Source organism: Octopus sinensis, linkage group LG11, assembly GCF_006345805.1.
Source record: "Octopus sinensis linkage group LG11, ASM634580v1, whole genome shotgun sequence".
Lineage (NCBI taxonomy): Eukaryota > Metazoa > Mollusca > Cephalopoda > Octopoda > Octopodidae > Octopus > Octopus sinensis.
This window is the reverse complement of record NC_043007.1, coordinates 24,632,508-24,655,010: the sequence shown is the minus strand read 5'-3', so window position 1 is coordinate 24,655,010 and position 22,503 is coordinate 24,632,508. Positions and strand designations below refer to the sequence as shown.

Genomic DNA, 22,503 nt, shown 5'->3' with positions numbered 1-22,503 from the left:
AAAATAGTCACCTTGCACAACAATACTCTGGTTCCAGCATTCCTGCCAGTTTTGGAATCCAGTCTGGAAGTTGTTTTCCATAAGTGAGTGTGATTTGAAGGTTATTTGGGTACTATGTTTAGCTGACTGAGGAACAGTGTGGCTACCTTTGTACACCGTAGATCATAAAACCAAAGTGATATAATATCAATGATGAATGTAATATAGAGTCAGTGATGAGTATTATATTGTGTTACTGTTAAATGCAATATAATGTCAATAGTAAGGCAGCGAGCTGGCAGAAACATTAGCACACCAGGAAAAATGCTTAGCAGTATTTCGTCTGTCTTTATGTTCTGAGTTCAAACTCCACCAAGGTCGACTTTGCCTTTCATTCTTTCGGGATCAATAAATTAAGTACTGGGGTCAATCTAATCGACTGGCCCCTTTCCCCAAAAGATTTCAGGCCTTGTGCCTAGAGTAGAAACAAATATGATGTCAATAGTAAGGAAGTGAGCTGGCAGAAACGTTAGCACACCAGGCAGAATGCTTAGCAATATTTCGTCTGTCTATGTTCTGAGTTCAAATTCCACTGAGGTCGTCTTTGCTTTTCATCCTTTCAAGGTCAATAAATTAAGCACCAGTGGCGTACTGGGATCGATCTAATTGACTGGCTCCCTCTCCTAAAATTTTGAGCCTTGTGCCTAGAGTAGAAAAGAAAAGAATATAATGTCAATAGTGAATACGATTTAGCATCAGTCATTCTTGTTTCATCATTATCATCATCATTTAACATCTGTTTTCCTACTGGTGTTGGTTGGACAGTTTGACAATAACTGACCAGCTGAGGGGCTGTTCAGGCACCTTGTCTGTTTTTTTCATGGTTTCTACAGCTGGATGCCCTCCCTAATGCCAACTATTTTTCAGAGTGTACTGGGTGCTTTTAGACAGCACCAGCAAGTGGAGGTGCAATGGCCCAGTGGTTAGGGCAGCAGACTCACGGTCGGAAGATCATGGTTTCGATTCCCAGACCGGGCATTGTGTGTGTTTATTAAGCGAAAACACCTAAAGCTCCACAAGGCTCTGGCAGGGGGTGGTGGCAACCCCTGTTGTACTTTTTTGCCCTAACTTTCTCTCACTCTTTCTTCCTATTTCTTGTCCCCGACTTCCTATGCAACCGCTGAGCCTGGATGCGCATTCATCCATCCGTAGATGCTCTCGGTGTCGGGGGTTGACCTGCTTTCTCTTCTGCGGGTCTTACGAATAGCAAAGGACCACGTTTTGGACTTCTCCCACTACAGACAATCCTGAGGCGTGATCTTGCGAGCTCTGGGATAAAGACTGCTTCGCTCAACAAACAAACAAACAAACAGCACCAGCACAAGTGTTTTTTATGTGGCACCAGCACCATAGGAGACCTATATAATCAAGGTTTTCCCAGCCATCACTAGTACATATTTTTATTTTTTATTTCCAAACATTGTATCTGAGCCTACATTTTTCCATGTGTTCTTCCTTTCTTGAAACAGTAGTTTCTTATTTGACTGCAATATAGTGAAAAGCTCACTCATTGGCCGGGTTTCTGATCTGTACATCTGTCCTGTTTTATTGTTCTTCAGAGTTGCATTCATTTGGCATGTGGCTGGCCCTGTCAGAGCTTCTATACTGAAACTGAAATAATTACATTCTGAAAGTAGAATCATGTTAATCATTTACAATAAACACACTTTTATACCATTAAATTCATTTTTGCTTATTTCTTAATAATATCATATACTATTATGCATCAAAACGTTTTTTCATATATCTACAGCATGATCACAGACAGCCATTCCATTTTCTATTCTGTAATTCTCTTACTATTATATTATGTATATCTTTTCTGTTCTATTATATTATGTATACCTATTCTCTTCTATTATATTATGTATATCTATTTTGTGTATGTATTCTGTTCAATGATATTCTGTCTCTAATCTGTTCTAATTCTGCTTTTCTCTTGTTTTCATGTATTTCTATCCTGTATCTCTTTCCTTCCATTATAGTGATTCTCTATTTCTGTTCTTTCAGTCTTGGTATGATTCAGAAAAACCCCCAGTGTTCTGGGTGTCTGGTTTCTTCTTCACTCAGGCATTTCTCACTGGTGTCATGCAGAACTATGCCAGGAAATACACAATTCCTATCGATAATCTAGCCTTTGATTTTGAAGTAAGTATTCAAGTTAATTGCAACACAACCGACATAAGGGTGCGGAATACAACAGATTTCCTTTTGTAGTTTGTGAGAAAAGTTAGTTAGTTAGTTAGTTAGTTAATTTGGCTCAAAAGCAAATAGCAAGGCCATGTAGGGGGACATGGAGTTAAGTACAGGGTGGTGTTCATGTAAAGAGTTCAGGCCACTTGAGGTCAAGGGAGGCTTTGAACAAAGCGGTCGTCGGCATCTTCACCATCTCGTCTGGCAGCTTGTTCCACGGATCCGCAACCCGGACGGAGAAAGCTCCTCTCCTTCGATTGAGATGAAATCGTCGCAGGTAGAGCTTTTCGGAATGACCCCGCAGCCGACGCTCTGGAGCAGGAGTGAAGAACAGCTCTTTCAGTGAGAGCTATAAAGGAGCCGGGTTATAATGGAGCAGAACAATGTGGTTTGTTTATGGAGGGCTGAATTAATAGAATACCAGACAGTGAGGTCTATGAGCAGTGCCAGATTTATCATTGTGCTTAAGTGTGCTTAAGCACAGGGCCCGGTTGATGGGTCCCAAAATTTTTTACGATGAATTTCCTGAGTTTGTATGCCTGACTGCCCAAGTAAGGGGTTTCATAACTTAACTAGGACAGGACCTCATTTGTCCTAAATCTGACACTGTCTCTGAGGGACTGAGTGTATCAGAGAGTGAAATCTCTCTGGAGGACCAAGTTAGTAGAGAAATCCCTTCTCGCAGTACAACATGACTGATTCCGAAAGAGAAAGCAAGAGAGAGAGAGAGAAGTATGGACTCCAATACTTGACTGGTTCTTTATTTTTATATTTTTTTCTTCTTTTTACTTGTTTCTGTCATAGGACTGAAGCCATGCTGGGGTACCACCTTTAAAGGGTTAGTCAAACAAATGAACCCCAGTCTGGGTTATTCAATCAATCTTCTTTGCCTAACCACTAAGCTATGAAGATGCAAACATGCCGGTGGCGTGTAAAAAGCACCCACGATACTCACGGAGTGGTTGGCATTAGGAAGGGCATCCAGCTGTAGAAACACTGTCAGATCAGACTGGAGCCTAGTGCAGCCTCCTGGCTTCCCAGACCCCGGTTGAACCATCCGACCCATGCAAGCATGGAAAACAGACGTTAAATGATAATGATATATATATACATATATGCATAATATTATATGTATATATGTAACAGACTTCCACATAGTTGCTATCCATCACATTCATTCACAAGGCATTGGTGAACTCTGGGTTATAGTAGAAAACACTTGCCTTAGGTGCAGAGCAAGGTTCTTAACCATATGGGCATAATTTATTGACCTGGAAGAGATGAAATACTGAGTTGACCTCTGCTGTATTTGAACTCAAGGCACAAAATGTCAGAATGTGTACTGGAAGTCATTCTTTGCTATGCTCTAACAGTTGTGCCAATTATGATTATGTTCAATGGTTGAGATGAATCTATGTCATTTACGAGTGTAACATTTATAAAAGGTTAAGTTGAAATTCGCTGACATTCTGTTTCGTTGATCTACAAACGTATGACTGAACAAAGCACAGCCTCCTTCCTTGGTTAAGACGATGTGTTGTGTCAGCTGTTATCTTGTAGAGAAAGTAAAAATAACTAGTAAGTAACATCGAATCTTGGTCCAATTAGTTGAGTATAAGAATAAAAATGAAAGTAAAAAAATGGATGAGGAAGAAACAAAAATGAAGAAGAATCAAAAGATAACCAAATGATCGTTTTTCTGAGGAAGAAGACAGAGGGGGAAATCTATGTCAGAAAACAAATAGAAAATGGCTGCTAGAAAGTAACACCCCATTAAAAAGAAAAAAAGGAATTAAAATATGGAACAAAATTTTTTTTAAAAAAAACAAAAAAAAACTGGCAGTTATTTTGAAATCAATGAGTGTGTCAGAGCTATGTCAAAGAGTTAGTCAAGGTTGTTGAAACTATGACAAAAAAAGATATTAAAATAAAATAGATAAAATGGAAATCTATGAAATACCCCTCCCCCCCCCACAAAAAAAAAATCCACAAGACATCTTTCAGAATAAGTTCACATCAAACTGTTAATCAAACCTATTAAAGTCTTCTAATTAGTTTAAGCATGAAATACAGGAAACTGATTCCGAGTCAGATGATGATGATGATGATGATGATGATGATGGCGATGGTGATGAGGAGGAGGGTGACGATAAAGAGGTGTTGATGGTTGATAGCGAGAGAGAATGATTTTTCTTTTTTTTTATCCTCGATTATTTGTTGTTGATTCTGATGTGTGTTTTTTAAGTCATCGCCTTCTTTCTAAGAAAAGAAAAGCAAAGAAAAAAAAACCTCTTTGAAAAATCAATCAGCAAGCAACACTGTTTGCTTAAATATTTATTCTTTCACCACTAACCTCTAATCTATCTATATATGTCACATGTATCCAGCTTTGTATGTCATGTGTGCATCTATAGCCATCGACAAGTCACATGTATAGCTACATGCATCTGTATATGTCACATGTATACCTACGTCATGTGAATATCTATATGCATCTATATGTTGCTTATATAATTACATAGTATGCCTGTACATTTCTCTCTGTCTGTCTGTATCTCTTTCTCTCTCTCTCTCTCTCTATATATATATATATATAGGTGCAGGAGTGGCTGTATGGTAAGTAGCTTGCTTACCACCCACATGGTTCCGGGTTCAGTCCCAATGCATGGTACCTTGAGCAAGTGTCTTGTACTATAGTTTCAGGTCAACCAAAGCCTTGTGAGTGGATTTGGTAGACGGAAACTGAAAGAAGCCCGTCGTATATATGTATTATGTAGTGTGTGTCTGTGTTTGTCCCCCCAACATCGCTTGACAACCGATGGTGGTGTGTTTTCATCCCCCGTAACTTAGAAGTTCGGCAAAAGAGACCAATAGAATAAGTACTAGGCTTACAAAGAATAAGTCCTGGGGTCGATTCGTTTGACTAAAGGCATTGCTCCAGCATGGCCATAGTCAAATGACTGAAACAAGTAAGAGAGAGTCCCTCTACATGTTACAGATATATCTATTTTCAATGGAGGTGCATGGCTTAGTGGTTTGGCTCTTGGGTTCATGATCATTTGATTATCATACAAAGCAGAAGCACTGTCCCCTTGACAAGTCACTAATTTTTACATTGCTTCACTTGGGGCAGAAGAGTGGTTAACTTTGCAAGGAGGCAGTTTCCTATTCAAGAGAGCAGTTTTGTACCTCAAGGTTAAAAGCTTTTAAAAATCTATCACAAACTTTCAGGTTCATGAGGTTGGAAGATATATGGATTTTTATATTTATATCTGTCTTTATAGTCACATGTATATATATATATATGTGTGTGTATATTCACACATGAGAGGCAGCTTTAGACATCTGCTTCAGACACTGAGTGTTCCCAGCTTCTCTTATGTACCACTTGACAATTCTAGCTCATTAGCTATTATTCAAATGGCATTATGTGATAATTCTCTTTTGGTACCTATGTAAGTGTGGGAACAAAATTTGCTTAATGGATGCAAACATCGTCATTATCATCATCATTTAGCATTTGTTTTCTATGCTAGCAAGGGTTGGGCAGTTTAAAAGGAGCTGGCCACCCAGCTGGGCTTCAACTGTTTGTTTTGGTATGGTTTCTCCTAACACCAACTACTTAGAGTGTGCTGGGTGCTTTCTATGTGCCACCAGCATGGGTTAGGGTTATTTTTATTTGCCACTGGCATGGGTACTTTCAATGTGCCATCGGCAGGGCTGCTTTTTACATGGCACTAGCTTGGGTGCATGCTACATAGCACTGGCATGAGTGCATTGCATGTGACACCAGCACAAGTGCATTTTACATGGAACTGGCACCTGCAAAACAAAGACCTCTTGGTTGGGAGAGGGAGTGAGGGTATGACCATAAAGAACATGCCTGTATGTATGGATGGCCACAAATTTTCTTAGCTTGATGTGATCTTTACAAACAATGTTGATTTTTTTTTTCAATCTTAATATCAAAATAAATACAGGTATAATTATAATAATAATTATACGTATTTATAAAAACACCATTCGAGTGTGATCGTTACCCGCATCGCCTTACCGGCACTTGTGCTGGTGGCACGTGAAAAAACATTTGAGTGAAGTCATTGCCGGTGCCACTGGACTGGCTGCTGTGCAAGCGGCACATAAAAAGCACCATTTGAGTGTGGCCATTGCCAGTACTGCCTGACTGGCCCTCATGCCACTGGCATGTAAAAGCACCCACTAAACTCTCGGAGTGGTTGGCATTAGGAAGGGCATCCAGCTGTAGAAGATTAGAGTCTGGTGCAGCCATCTGGTTTGCCAGACCTCAATCAAATCGTCCAACCCATGCTAACACGGAAAGCGGACGTTAAACGATGATGATGATGATGATTATGGATTATATTTGTACATCAATAAAATCAAATAAATCCAATAATGAAAAAGTAATGTTCCAAATCGGTCCTAAAATGTTTCTAAACTTGTTCATTTTGGCGATGAAGTTTTTCAGGAGGACATTCTAAGCATTTTCATTGCCCCACCCAAATTTTGGTGAGTGCATTTGCATCCCCTGTTCCTGAGCCTATGGGTACCTAGATGTCCCACCCCCTACGTGGTACTGTGAAAACAACCTTTTGTGCATTCATAATTTGTATGAAGCATGGCCAACCTTTGTCAAGAAGCAAACCACATGGCTCATCATCAGGCAGGCTGCACAACTAAAAAATTCAAGGTACCCCCTTCAATCATGAATGACCATGGAATTGCACCTAGAAAGTTCCCCTCTGAGGCACAAGTCTGAGCAAGGTTTTTTTTTTTATGGAAGACCAGCAGTCGCCCATGCATACCAGCCTCCCCTCTCCACGCCACCAATGTTACACAAGGGAAAGGCAATGACTGATACAGCTTGGCACCTGTGATGTCGCAACTCATTTCTACAGCTGAGTGAACTGGAGCAACGTGAAATAAAGTGTTTTGCTCAAGAACACAACTCACAGCTTGGTTTGGGATTGAACTCACTACCTCATGATTATGAGCCCAATGCCCTAACCACTGAGCCATGTGCCTGTTACTGGTGTATATTAAATTGATGTCTTTGAATAAATCAGATGCTTCATTAGATGGGGGTCGATAGTTTCTGTTATTCAGATGATGAAACTGGTGAAGTGGGGGCATGTAGTGGTAGTTTAGTATTAAGAGTAAGAAAGGGGCTGGTAGGAAGCTACTGTCATCATCATCATCATCATCTAATGTCCACTTTTCCTGGTTTGCATGAGTCAGACAGAATTTGTTAAAACAGATTTTTCTAGGTGTAGGAGTGGCTGTGTGGTAAGTAGCTTGCTTACCAACCACATGGTTCCGTGTTCAGTCACACTGCGTGACACCTTGGAAAGTGTCTTCTACTATAGCCTCGGGCCGACCAAAGCCTTGTGAGTTGATTTGGTAGACGGAAACTGAAAGAAGCCCTTCATATATATGTGTGTGTCTGTGTTTGTCCCCACAACATCGCTTGACAACTGATGCTGGTGTGTTTACATTCCCCTAACCTAGCGGTGTGGCAAAAGGAGACCGATAGAATAAGTACTAGGCTTACAAAGAATAAGTCCTGGGATCGATTTGCTCGGCTAAAGGTGGTGCTCCAGCATGGCCACAGTCAAATGACTGAAACAAGTAAAAGAGTTGGGTGCCCTTCCTGTTGCCAACCCTCTCCTGTTTCCAAGCGATGTCAGACCTGTTTCTCATGAAAGATTGGAAATGGACGGTATCACTTGTATGATGGTGATGCCCACTTTCAACCAGGAAGTAATCGACTTAACTGCCCCTGGGTAAAAGTATAAATAAACTGCACCTTTCTGCCGAGCCATATTGAGCCAGTGTGGCAGAGTAGGCTCCTTCAAAACACTATAATCTCAAGCTTAAATTCATGGCCTCCACATCGAACCATGGTTGATGGAGAGAGCATGCTGAGGCCTTTGTCCTGCAGTGCTCTGAACATAGGCAACCCAATCCAATCCAAAAGCATAAGAGCTAAATTAAAACAAGTGAAATCTCATCGTTTTAATTTCATTAAAAAACATTTTTTGCCTTATCTTACTCAGCTTCTTTGATTTGCATGGCAACCATATTTCATTTGGAGAGACAAGCTGTCATCTCTACCATATCAATAGAAATGACACCACATGTCTTTCTTCAGTTTGTATGTGTTCAATAACCAATCGGCTTAATCTGTCTAAATCTTCCTGTCTCTCTCTGTGTTTTTTTATGTTTGTGTGTAAATGTTAGTGTTTGTATGTGTGTATGTATGCATTTGTGTCTGTGTATAAATGTTAGTGTTTGTGTGTAAATGTTACTGTTTGTCTGTGTGTGTATATGCTTGTGTTTGTATGTGTGTGTGTATGTATGCATTTGTGTTTGTTTATAAATGTTAGTGTTTGTCTGTATTTGTATGTGTGTGTGTGTGTATGTGTGTGTATGCATTTATGTCTGTATAAATGTTAGTGTTTGACTGTGTATGTATATGCTAGTGTTTATGTACCAATGTGTTTTTGGCTTTTGTGTATGTGTGTGTGTGCATGCGTTAGTCAGCTTCTGAAATAGTTTCCATTCATGTTTTATATCATTCGTGTACATGTGTGTATATATTTGTATGAATATATACGTGTATACACATGTGTTAGCTTTTGAAGTGATCCTTCCATTTTTAAAAACCATTTGTGTACATGTGTGATTATACGTCTACATATGTAAGGGTGAGTTAATGTCTGTGTGTGTGTGTGTGTGTGTGTGTGTGTGCGTGTCAGAGTGTACATGAGAATATCTATAAGTGAGTGTATATGTGTGCGTGTGTTTGGGTCCGTGGTGGTGGGGAGTGAATAACCAAAGCAGGAGTAGGAGGAACTGGGGTTTTTATTAACACATCAATGTTGTAAGCTGATATCTTAGTGTCAGCATTTAAGAATATCAGCTGATCACTTTAATTAAGTGTTCAACAGCTAAAATGGATCCCATTCCTATTTACACTAGACATGTCTTTTACACACACACATACACACACACGCACGCACACACACATGCACATAGGTACATAGACACATATTCATTCGGATATGAAAATATTCAGTCACAAACTCACACACACAAACACTCTCACACAGACACATACACACATACATACATGCAGCCATACAGAGAGTGTGTGTTTACGTGAGTGTATGTGTGTATGTGTGAGTCTGTGTATGAGTTTATGAGTAAATGCACGCACACATACATGCAATCATACTCTCACGCACATACACGCACGCAGACAAAGGTTCAAACACATACACACACACATGCACATACAACTATTCCTTCACATGCATGCATTTACACACAAACTCACACACACACACACTCACATGCATACATACACTGTCTTACTCATATGCTCTTTCTCACACACACACACACACACTCTCTTTCTCTCTCTCTCTTCTCTCTCTTCTCTTTCTCTCTCTTTCTTTTTCTCTCTCATTTGCTCACATACACATATACACTCAAATATATAAGCAACTTAGTCACAGATTCACATAAACACACACAGACACACACTTACAGACTCACACATGCGTGCGTGAACACACAGATACTACTTCTTTAAGTCTGAGAGATGTACTTGAAACTGAGCCTCCATCATCATCTTAATCACTGGCTTTTTGATTGTGTTTTTTTTTTTCATATTTCTTCCTGTTGTGCAATGGTTGTGAGGTTAAGGTGACAGACTCCTGACCACACGGTCAAGTGTTCAGATCTTATTACTCTCATTGTGTCATATCTTCTAATCATGTGTCGACACAGACATGGCTCTGTGGTTGAGAAGACTGCTTGACACCTATGTATATATGTAGGCATGTATACACGTTTGGTAAGATGCTTGCTTCCCAACCTTATGGTTCCAGGTTCAGTCCCACCACATGGCACCTTGCACAAGTGTTTTTCTACTATAGCCTTGGGGGGCCAATCAATGCCTTGTGAATGGATTTGGTTGATGGAAACTGAAAAGAAGACCATTGTATATATACATGTATGTATGTATGTATATATATATATATATATATATATATATATATATATATATATGTATATGTATATACATACATACATACATATATATATATATATATATATATATATATATATATATATGTATATGTATATACATACATACATACATATATATATATATATATATATATATATATATATATATGGTATATGTATATATATACATACATATATATATATTATATATTATATATATGTATATGTATATACATACATACATATATATATATATATATATATATATATATATATGTATAGGTATATCTACATACATACATACATATATATATATATATATATATATATATATATGTAGTAATGTATATACATACATACATATATATATATATTATATATATATATGTATATGTATATACATACATATATTATATATATATATATATATATATATATATATATATATATATACATATATATATATATTTATTGCAACATTATTCTGTTCACATAGCTTTACAAGTGTACATTTTTATTGCCTTCAAAGTATTCTCCGTTTGAAGCAAGGCATTGGTCCAGATGCATTTTCCACTAGTTGAAACAGTGCTTTTTTCTTCACCTCTTTCACATCTTCAGATTCCAAAACACCACCTTTTGTCACCATTGATAACCTTCGAAAATGGCCCAGATCAATTTCCAACTGTTCTTTCAGTTCACAATAGTTCAATCATGACAGCTTTTGATCTTCTGTGAGAAAATGTGGCACAAATTTTGCTGCAACTCTTTTCATTTGCAATTCCTTGCTCAAAATTCATTGGCAGGAGCTCCAGGACACACCAGTCCTATCAAAAAGTTTGTCAGTTATTTGGTGATGGTCCTCCAAGATCAGTTCGTGAATTTTCATGATGTTTTCATTTGTTGAGGAGGTCGATGGTCACCCTGAATGAGATTGGTATTCAAGCAACAAGTGATCATTCCTAAAGTGTGAAAACCTACTCATAAGCTAGTGTTTTGCTCATGGCAGCATCCTTGTAAGTTGTTTGAAGCATGACAACTGTTTTTGCTGCCATTTTCCCCAGCAGAAAACAGAATTTCATGGAAGAATGCTGTTCCTTCATTACAGCCATCGCAAAAATTGACGAACAAGGGAGAAGCACTGCAAAACAAAGATGCATCACGTGGCAGTATGATCTCACCAGACATTGCCAGTCAGCAGACTGATTCCTGAGGGTTACATCAAGCGGCTTCTAGTGGTAGAAGCATGAGCTGCAATGGGCTCATTTCTGGTTACTTCTGGGTACTCCCTAATATATATATATCATCATCATCATTGTTTAACGTCCGTTTTCCATGCTAGTATGGGTTGGACGGTTCGACCGGGGTCTGGGAAGCCATGAGGCTGCACCAGGCTCCAGTCTGATCTGGCAGTGTTTCTACAGCTGGATGCTTTTCCTAATGCCAACCACTCAATGAGTGTAGTGGGTGCTTTTTATGTGCCAGAGGAGGCTGGCAAAAGGCCACGATTGGTTGGTACTTTTTACATGTCACCGACATGGACGCCAGTCGGGCGGCGCTGACATCAGCCACATTCGGATGGTGCTTTTTACGTGCCGCATATATATAAATGTGTACGTGTTTTTTCAGTGTTTACAAATAACACAGAAAAAATAAATTAACAGTTACCAGGGTAGCAAAAAGTCACACAAGTAACAAGGATATAACAACCTATTTATAAAGGTAGAAACTCCAGGTTAAAGTGAAATGTTTTTTATAATATACGAGTAGATAAATAAATAAATGAAGTTTATAGAACACCTTTATTGTTGAAAACATTGGCAGAAACAAACCTCTAGTTCCTATAAGGGATTTTTACCATTCTATATAATTTGACCTTTGATTGTCTTCTTGCTACTTTTCACTTTCACTAAATATATCTAATTCCACACTTTGAAGCTTTATTCTAATTCACCCATCGATCTATATTTCTCCACTATTAGTTTTCTGCTAATTTTTTTCCTTCTCCTCTTTCTCTTTCTATATGCTACCTTTGACATTATATCTACTAATGTTTTTTTTAAAAAAAAACTTAATAGCATTCCCTTCATAATTATACGGAGTCATCACATTGTGTTAAAATGTCTTATTGATGTGTTTGGTTTCTTTCTTTCCCCGATGAGAAGATTGCATTGTTTTACACCATTTTATCCCTTCTGGAATAATATGTCGAAAGTAAAAGATTTTGAATAACACCTGTGTTTAACAACATTTATTTATTTATCTCTCTATATATATATGTGTGTGTGTGTATACATGCATATATATATGTGTGTGTTGTATACATATATACATATGTGTATACATATATATACATATATATATATATATATATATATGTATGTATGTATACATATCATCATCATCATCATCATCATCATCACATTAAATGATGATGATGATGATGATATGTATACATACATACATATATTTATATATATATATATATATATATATATATATATATATATATATATTATATATATATATATATATATATATAATATATATATATATACACATGTATATATATATACACACACACACACACATATATAAATGCAAATAATTATAAAATGGAGAAAACCACATATAGGCCAACACATCAATTGGACCACATTTATAGCTTATTTTTTAATACAAAGCATAACGTAACAAAATATGTGGCACACATATGTATATATATATGTACCTATTTTGTTATATGATGCTTTGTATAAAAATAAGCTAAAATGTGGTTAATCTGTGGAATTCTCCATTTTCTAATTGCTTGCGTCGGTTCCTGATAAACTTTTGTTTATCCTGTTGTTATCTGTACTCTACGTGTTTGGTGTGCCGGCACACCAATGCCCGGGGATAATACAGATAACGGATACCGATAGTATATGCAGATATTTTATCCCTTAGTTACTATAACCACTAACTCTGTTTACATAAATATCTATCTATCTATGGTTCAAGTTCAGTCCCACTGTGTGGCATCTTGGGTTTTCTTATATAACTAGAGTCTGATCAAAGCATTGTAAGTGGATTTGGCAGACAGAGAAGCACGTGTATATACATACATACATCCCACTTTTGAGTGGGATGGGCTTCTCGACCTGAACAAAATTCTAACTGGACCCCCACCTGCAAAGTTATGTGCTGTTTATCTTGATATGAGATCACCATGTCGCACACATATGGTTGTAATGCATGTGCCTAGTGTACCTTTATCAGACGGATAGTCATGAGGGGTATACTGGGCTTCGTATATTTTATCGCGGTGTCACTTTGATGGCATGCTCTGCTCTCTCACTCAATAATAATGATAATGTTAATAATAATAATCCTTTCTAATATAGGCACACTACTTCTGCTCATGATCAGAGATGCACATATCGTCAACCACTAAGGGGCATGCTCAACTGGTTACGGTCAAGCAACTGACAAGCAAATCTGTGGTATTGAGTAGAATATTTGCTGTAGCCCATCTTTTATACCAAGACAAGACAATGTACATAACACTTCCAATCAGTTAAGATCAGAAGCCATGAGAGCCGCTGCCTGGTACTGCATCAGGGCATATATTTATTTATTATCATCATCAATATTATTATTATCATCATCATCAGCATCATCATTTTAAGGTGGCAATCTGGCAGAGTCGTTGGCATGCCAGGCAAAATGTTTTGCAGTATTCCATCTCTCTTTACATTCTGAGTTTGAACTCTGTCAAGGTTGACTTTGCCTTTCATCCCTTTTGGAGTTGATAAAATAAGTACCAGTTAAGTCCTGGGGTTGACATAAGTAACTAATCCCCTCCTGCAAAACTGCTGGCCTCATGCCAAAATTTAAAACCGTGGCAGCAAACTGGCAGAATCGTTAGCATGCTGGGCAAAATGCTTTGTGGCATTTTGTCTGTCTTTACGTTCTGAGTTCAAATTCCACCGAGGTCAACTGTGCTTTTCATCCTTTCAAGGTTGAGACAATAAGTACTATTTGAACAGTGGGATCATTTACATCGACCCTTCCTCTACCCACAAATTACTGCCCTCGTGAAAAAATTTGAAACCATTATTATTATTAAGGCAGTGAGCTGGCAGAATTGTTAGCATGTCAAAAAAAAAAAAAAAATGCCTAGTAGCAGTTCTCCCAGCTTTTCATTCTCAGTTCAAATGCTTCAAAGGTCAACTTTGCCTTTCATCATTTTGGGGTTGATTATTGTACTGGAGTTGATATCATCAACTAACACACACACACACACGTATGTGTGTGCATCCTCCTACAATTTCTAGCTTTGTTTCAAAATTAGAAAGAATTATCATCATCATCATCATCATCATTATCATTATTATTATTACTATTATTATTATCATCATCATCATCATTATTATTACTATTATTATTATTATTATTATTATTATCATCATCATCATCATCACCATCATCATCATCATCATTATTATTACTATTATTATTATTATTATTATTATTATCATCATCACCATCATCATCATCATCATTATCATTATTATTATTACTATTATTATCATCATCATCATCATCATCATCATTATTATTATTATTATTGCCATTACTATTGAAGTTATTTTTGTTGTTGTTATTAACAGCTTGATTACACCATTTCTTATTTTGCTTTCTCTTTAGGAGTTTTGAATAGCATGTCATCAATCCAAGTTTAATTAAAATTCATCACCTTAGGTTTAATTTCTTTGTTCGTTATAAGACAGTTTGGAAACCAGTATAAATAAATATTGATCACTTTGCTTTGAAATTTCAATCTCTTCTATTATTTCTGTATTTTTAGATCTCCACATGTAATAATCATATTAATCAACCATATCTCATTGATTAGGACCATTAGTTTAGTTCTTGCCAGAGTTTATTGTCGTTCATTCGGTGAGGCTTGAAAAATGACGGTTTTACATGATCACCTATGGCAGATAGATGAACAAGCTGACGGTAGTAATTGCTATAGTTTGACGGTAACTTTAAATGTGTTTGCTATTTAAAATAGATGTCAGTCAAATTGCTACTAAACGGTGGTGAAGAAGCTTGCTTTGTGACCACATGGTTTCAGGTTCAGTCCCACTGTGCAATATCTTGGGTGAACGTCTTCTACTTGAAGCAAGGCATGGACTATTTTGTCACTGGCGATATTCAGTTGTGCTTTGGCACACACCCCAGTCAGTCAAAGTTGGCAATGTAGGGTTATATATAACAACTTCCATTCAGCTGCACTGTATGTCTGTTTTGAAAGAGCTAAGTAAGTTGCAGATTTTACGTCGAGGTGTTAAAACCTCACCATTAAATCTGCAGCTCACTTACAACATAGAACTTCTTCTTGTCTTGGGACAGCATTCACCCGGGGTGGGTTGAGCTGGCTTCATTCATCCTCAATGCTGCATCTCTCACAAACGCCAGCCAGGCCTGGCGATTTGAGGCTAACAACTGCGTGATCTCCAACCAAACCCTATTCCAGTGGTGAATGCCATAGACATGGGGGAGCCTAGGTTGGGTTCCAGATCAGCCTCGACTGTCATCAGCCAGGTTTTTCGTTGTCCACCACATCGCTTTCGCCAACCCTGAAGGGGAGCTGGGGCAATTGCTTTGTAGAGGAATTCTCCTGGTTGACGACAGAGGGAATGACCCAGCCGACACACCACCAAAGTACGGATCTACAAAGCACTAGTGTGAACGATTCTCCTTTACAGCAGCGAGTCATGGCCAATGAGGGTGGAAGATATTAAGCGACTAGAGTCCTTCGATCACCTCTGTCTACGCCGCATCCTTCATGTCCGATGGCATCACTTTGTCTCCAACAATTCAGTGCGACACCAGTGCAAAATCACCTCCCTCCGACAAGTCATCCTACAACATAGAACAGGTGCCACATAGCAGAAAAATCATTTTCTACTGTATGGCACCTGTTCTATGTTCATCTCCAACTTAACCAATTGCAGATTTAATGGCTCTAGTGCTCCTTCAATGTTTCTGTTATGAATTTATTACAGTGTTTACAACCAGCATGCAGTTCATTTCGTTTTTATCTGATTTCATTTCTCAGCTTATACAGCACTAATTCTCTGATATTCATTGTAACATCCACGTCATACATGTTATAGTGGTATTTATTAAATTGAAGGTGGCAAGCTGGCAGAAACGTTAGCACGCCGGGCAAAATGCTTAGTGGTATTTCGTCTGCCGCTACGTTCTGAGCTCAAATTCCACTGAGGTCGACTTTGCCTTTCATCCTTTCGGGGTCGATAAATTAAGTACCAGTTACGCACTGGGGGAGATATAATCAACTTAATCCATTTGTCTCCTCTGTGTGTAGCCCCTTGTGGGTAGTAAAGAAATAGGTATTTATTAAAGAGGTATTTATTAAATTGAAGGCGGCGAGCTGGTAGAAGCGTTAGCACGCCGGGCGAAATGTCTAGCGTATTTCGTCTGCCGTTACGTTCTGAGTTCAAATTCCGCCGAGGTCGACTTTGCCTTTCATCCTTTAGGGGTCGATAAATTAAGTACCAGTTACGCACTGGAGTCGATGTAATCGACTTTATACCTATGTCTGTCCTTGTTTGTCCCCTCTGTGTTTAGCCCCTTGTGGGTAGTAAAGAAATAGGTATTTATTAAATTGGTGACTACCAACCCAACTAACTTTGTGAATCTCACTGGTGACCTTCTTACATATTGTCTGCTGTATTTCAACATATTATCTTATTGCTAAATACTCTAGCCTCAGAGAGTAAGGCATTGAAGCTTATGAGTGGATCTGGGACTTGAAAATCAATAGAAGCCTGTCGTATGTATGTATGTGTGAAAGAGAGAAGTGAAGGCACATGGCTCAGTGGTTAGAGTGTCGAGCTCACAATCATGATGTGGTGTGTTCGATTCCTGGACTGGGATGTGTGCTGCATTCTTGAGCAAGACATTTTATTTCATGTTGCTCCAGTTCACTCAGCTGAATAAAGGAGTTGCAGTGTCACTGGTGCCAAGCTGTATTGGCCCCTTTGCTTTTCCCTTGGATTATATTGGTGGCATGGAGAGGGGAAGCAGGTTTGCATGGACGACTGCTGGTCTTCTATAAACAACCTTGCCTGGCCTTGCGCCTCGGAGGGAAACTTTCCAGATGCAATCCCATGGTCATTCATGACATAAAAGGGTCTTTACCCTTTACCCTATATATATATATATAGCCTATATATATATACCCTATATATATATATATATAGGGTATATATATATACCCTATATATATATATATATAGCCTATATATATATACCCTATATATATATATATATAGCCTATATATATATACCCTATATATATATATATATAGCCTATATATATATACCCTATATATATATATATATAGCCTATATATATATACCCTATATATATATATATATATAGCTAACTTGTAAACTATTTATATGTATGTACATATATATACTGAGTAGCCCATTGTTACCAGACAGTTTTCACAATAGAATGCTTTTATTTCAATTTTTTTATTCCATGTCTTCTCTGTTGGATAAGCCTCTTGATCAGGATTGATTTTTGCATTATTTAGTATTAATTTGCAACGTCTCGATAAAGGAAGTTGTTTTTTGTTTTTCTTTTTGGTATATTGATGTGATTTTTCACATGAATCCGATATTGTGATTCATTTAATCCAGAAAAGATTCACAAAAATGTTACAGATGATTAAAGTTTGATAAACTTTACCCAATCAGAAAACAGGATTGAAAGCTAGCATTTCTTGCATTATAGATGTCTATCACAAAATGAAAGTAAACACATTACAGCAAAAAAGTTTTAAACAAATTGAAAGCAATTACGCATTACGCATGAGAGATATACATATACAGAGAAAGAGAGAGAGAGTGTGTGGTAAATACACATAGAGAGGGAGAAAGTGTAAAAGTCAGATAGACAGATATGACAGATAACGAGATTTAACCCTTTAGTGTTTAAACCGGCCAAATCCGGCCCAATATATTCTACATGTTTTATATTCAAACTGGCGATATCTAGCCTCTCACTCCTAACCTACAATGCTATTCTAAAAATAAACAATCACATCATTGAAACCTCAAAGATATAAGATAATGCATGATTAATTCAAAACAATTTGAGTGAAAAAGTATTAGATTTAACAGAATATTCTGAACACTAAAGGGTTAGTGATATACAAGTTCAGTTATTTTTCATATCAAATTATGTTTTGATTATTATTTGCTGAAAACTTTCTGTTTAGAAAGCAGATTTCAAAACTCAAATCTATTTTTCTTGTAGACACACCATTTCATGCTTCTCAGAGTTATAAACATATACATACATTCATACACTCTCATTTATATCGTATGCATATCAATAACAAGAAATATTTAACAGGTAGAGATTTTGTATTTTTATTAACACATTGCTACATATGTTTCAGCTTGACATGTATTTTTATGAGACCACATCACCATATCCATAGGATATTATTAAATATTTATAATTTACATGAACCCTAAGGGAGCCCATTAATTCAACAGGCATACTTACTTCTTCGAGCAATTTTTGTATTATATATAGGTATGTATATATATGTGTATGTATGTACATATATATATATATATATATATATATATATATATATTATATATATATATATATATATATATATACATACCTCACAGAGGCGAGGTGGCTGAGTTCCTTTCGAGCATTGGGCCTCATGGAAGCAAAGTTGCCGAGTTTCTTTCAAGTGTTGGGCCTCATGAAGGCAATGACCAAAGCCTTTGGCATTATGTCATGCTTGAAAAGAAGACCCATCAAGCCAAGCAAAATCACATGTGTGGTAGATACCGGTGTCATGCAAATGGCACATAAAAGCACCCATTACACTCTCAGAGTGGTTGGCATCAGGAAGGGCATCCAGCTGTAGCAAACCATGACAAATCAGACTGGATCCTGGCACAGCCTTCCAGCGTGCCAGCTTAGTCAAACCGTCCAACAAATGCCAGCATGGACAAAGGACATTAAACGATGAAGATGATATATGCACACACACACTGGCTTAATGCAGTTTGTATTTATTAGTTTCACTCACAAGACATTGGTCAACCTGAGGCTATGGAAGAATATGTTTACTAAAAATGTCATGTAGTGAGATTGATCTCAGATCAACACTGTTGTCAAGTGAGCATCTTAACAAGATAGTTATACTTAAATCTGTGTATATTTACATAAATGCAAATGCTGGTGATGGATTGGGGGAGAGGTTCTTAGTCTTGTCATGGATAACCCCTCTCTAGCGGATTGGTGGCACTGCTGCTGATGCTGCTACTACTGGGATAGCAGAGATGATGATGGAGTTGATAGTGGTGACTGTCAAGGCGTCGAGCTGGCAGAGCCGTTAGCACGCCGGGCGAAATGCGTAGCCGTATTTCGTCTGCCGTTACGTTCTGAGTTCAAATTCCGCCGAGGTCGACTTTGCCTTTCATCCTTTTGGGGTCGATAAATTAAGTACCAGTTATGCACTGGGGTCGATGTAATCGACTTAATCCGTTTGTCTGTCCTTGTTCGTCCCCTCTATGTTTAGCCCCTTGTGGGTAATAAAGAAACAGATAGTGGTAACTGTCAAAGGTGAGATGCAGGTGGTGGTTAAGCATATCCAAATAAACATGTTGGTGTTTTCTCTTTCCAGGTGTTGCCTATCACAAAATCTGAGACCCCACCTGATGACGGAGCTTACATCCATGGATTGTTCCTTGATGGTGCACGCTGGGACTGTAATCAGTAAGTAACCAGAATGTTACAATCATGAGCCTATAGAATAATTAACCCCAAGATTATGGAAGTTTCCAAGACATTTAAGTGATTGAGTACAAGACACTCCCAGATTGGGAAACCCGGCAAGCCAAGAGTTCATCCCTAGTTGTTGTTTGTACTCGTTTTCAGATGTGTGAACAGAAGCAGCATCAAATGAAGTGTCTTGTGTGGAGGCACATGGCCTAGTGGTTAGAGCAGCGGACTGGCGGTCGAGAGATCGCGGGTTCAAATCTCATACCGGGCGATGTGTGTGTTTATGAGCGAAACACCTAAGCTCCACACGGCTCTGGCAGAAAGTAATGGCAAACTTCAGCTGACTCTTTCGCCACAACTTTCTCTCGCTCTTTCCTCATGCATCTTGCAGCTCACCTGCGATGGACCAGCGTTCCGTCCAGGTGGGGAACCTATATGCCAAGGAAACCAGGAAACCGGCCCTTATGAGCCAGGCACGACTCGAGAAGGAACAAACAAGTGTCTTGTTCAAGACCATAGAGTGATTTTTTAGTTGTTTTTACTTTTTAAAATTTAACTTGGCCATGCTTGAGCACTGGCTTGAAAAATTTTAGCTGAATAAATTGCACCACACCACCCAGTATTTTTTTTTGGGGGTAAGCTTGGTACTTATTCTATCAGTCTCTTTTGCCAAACTGCTAGGTTTCAAGGCTATAAACACACCAACACAGGTTGTCAAATGGTGGGCAAATACAGACACACACACACATATATATTTATATGTACAATGGGCTTCTTTCAGTTTCTGTCTACCAAGTCCTCACGCAAGGCTTTGATCAGCCTGAGGCTATAGAAGAAGACACTTGTCAAAGTGCCACACATGCACCTATATTTTAACTATTTCTTTACTGCCCACAAGGGCTACACACAGAGGGGACAAACGGATTTAGTCGATTATATCGACCCCAGTGCGTAACTGGTACTTATTTAATCGACCCCAAAAGGATGAAAGGCAAAGTCGACCTTGGCAGAATTTGAACTCAGAACATAATGGCAGACGAAATACCGCTACGCATTTCGCCTGGCATGCTAACGTTTCTGCCAGCTCGCCACCTTAATTTTAACTCCACTATTTTTAACACCTATATTTTAACTCCACTATTTCATCTTCACAAGATAATTGGTCTGTCACTTAGCTGTAGCAAGATAGGTTATTCCACATAGGCGCAGGAGTGGCTGTGTGGTAAGTAGCTTGCTTACCAACCACATGGTTCCAGGTTCAGTCCCACTGCGTGGCATCTTGGGCAAATTTCTTCTGCTATAGCCCCGGGCCAACCAAAGCCTTGTGAGTAGATTTGGTAGACGGAAACTGAAAGAAGCCCGTCGTATATATATATATATATGTGCGCGTGTGTCTGTGGTTGTCCCCCTAGCATTGTGTGACAACCAATGCTGGTGTGTTTACGTCTCCGTCACTTAGCGGTTTGGCAAAAGAGACCGATAGAATAAGTATTGGGCTTACAAAGAATAAGTCCTGGGGTCGATTTGCTCAACTAAAGGCGGTGCTCCAGCATGGCCGCAGTCAACTGACTGAAACAAGTAAAAGAGTAAGAGAGCATGAATTATACCTTTGAATCAATTATTAAGACATTTAATATATCCATTTCATATGTACCATTTGTCCTTTGCAGGGGTATCCTAGTTGACCAGTTACCGAGGGTTCTAATTGAACCAATGCCCCTGATTTGGTTGAAGCCCAGCTACAAGGATAATGTCGTTGAAGATGGAAGCCGCTACAATTGTCCAGTTTATAAGACCAGTGAAAGAAGAGGGACTTTGTCGACCACTGGTCACTCTACTAACTTTGTCCTGGCCATCCTTTTGAATACAGGAAAACCAGTCCAGTACTGGATCAAGCAGGGAACTGCTTTATTATGCCAAACTGATGATTAAATTTTTACTGAGAAAATAAACATGGATATATTGTGTTCTCTTAAATACTAAATAGCATGAATGTATATGTGTATGTATATGAATATGATGTCCCTGTATGGCCGCAGCCTAATAACTGGAACAGGTAAAAAGCAAAACATATACACACACACATATCTATCTATCTATATCTATAGCTATCTATCTATCTATTTGTCTATCTGTCTACATATCTCTCTCTCTCTCTCTCTCTCTGTATATCTACACTACCATCAGAAATTAATTAGCACCCTTGATTTGCTCTTCACTCAAGGTATGTGCTGTCACCTAGTGGCCATATCTCGAACTATTGCTTTGTTGCGAGTTCACTGTTGCGCAGAACGATGACGTAACTTTGTTTGCAGAGCAGTTTGAGAGTCTACAGCCTTATGATGTTGACATAGCAGTGCAACAACAACTTGGAGTGC

The 22,503-nt window shown here is 38.2% G+C and overlaps 1 protein-coding gene across 2 annotated transcripts in view; it reads left to right on the top strand.

Moving 5' to 3' along the window:
* The window catches only part of LOC115217286 (dynein heavy chain 12, axonemal-like), a 432,620-nt gene extending 410,511 nt beyond the window's left edge, over window positions 1-22,109 (top strand). For both annotated transcript variants that reach the window (XM_029786929.2, XM_036507253.1), the window contains 3 exons: window positions 2,050-2,187; window positions 20,028-20,119; window positions 21,796-22,109. In XM_029786929.2, the coding sequence (XP_029642789.1) occupies window positions 2,050-2,187; window positions 20,028-20,119; window positions 21,796-22,057 (492 nt within the window). In that variant the 3' untranslated portion in view covers window positions 22,058-22,109. The remainder of the gene's footprint in view (window positions 1-2,049; window positions 2,188-20,027; window positions 20,120-21,795) is intronic.
* The last annotated feature ends 394 nt before the right edge of the window (window positions 22,110-22,503 follow it).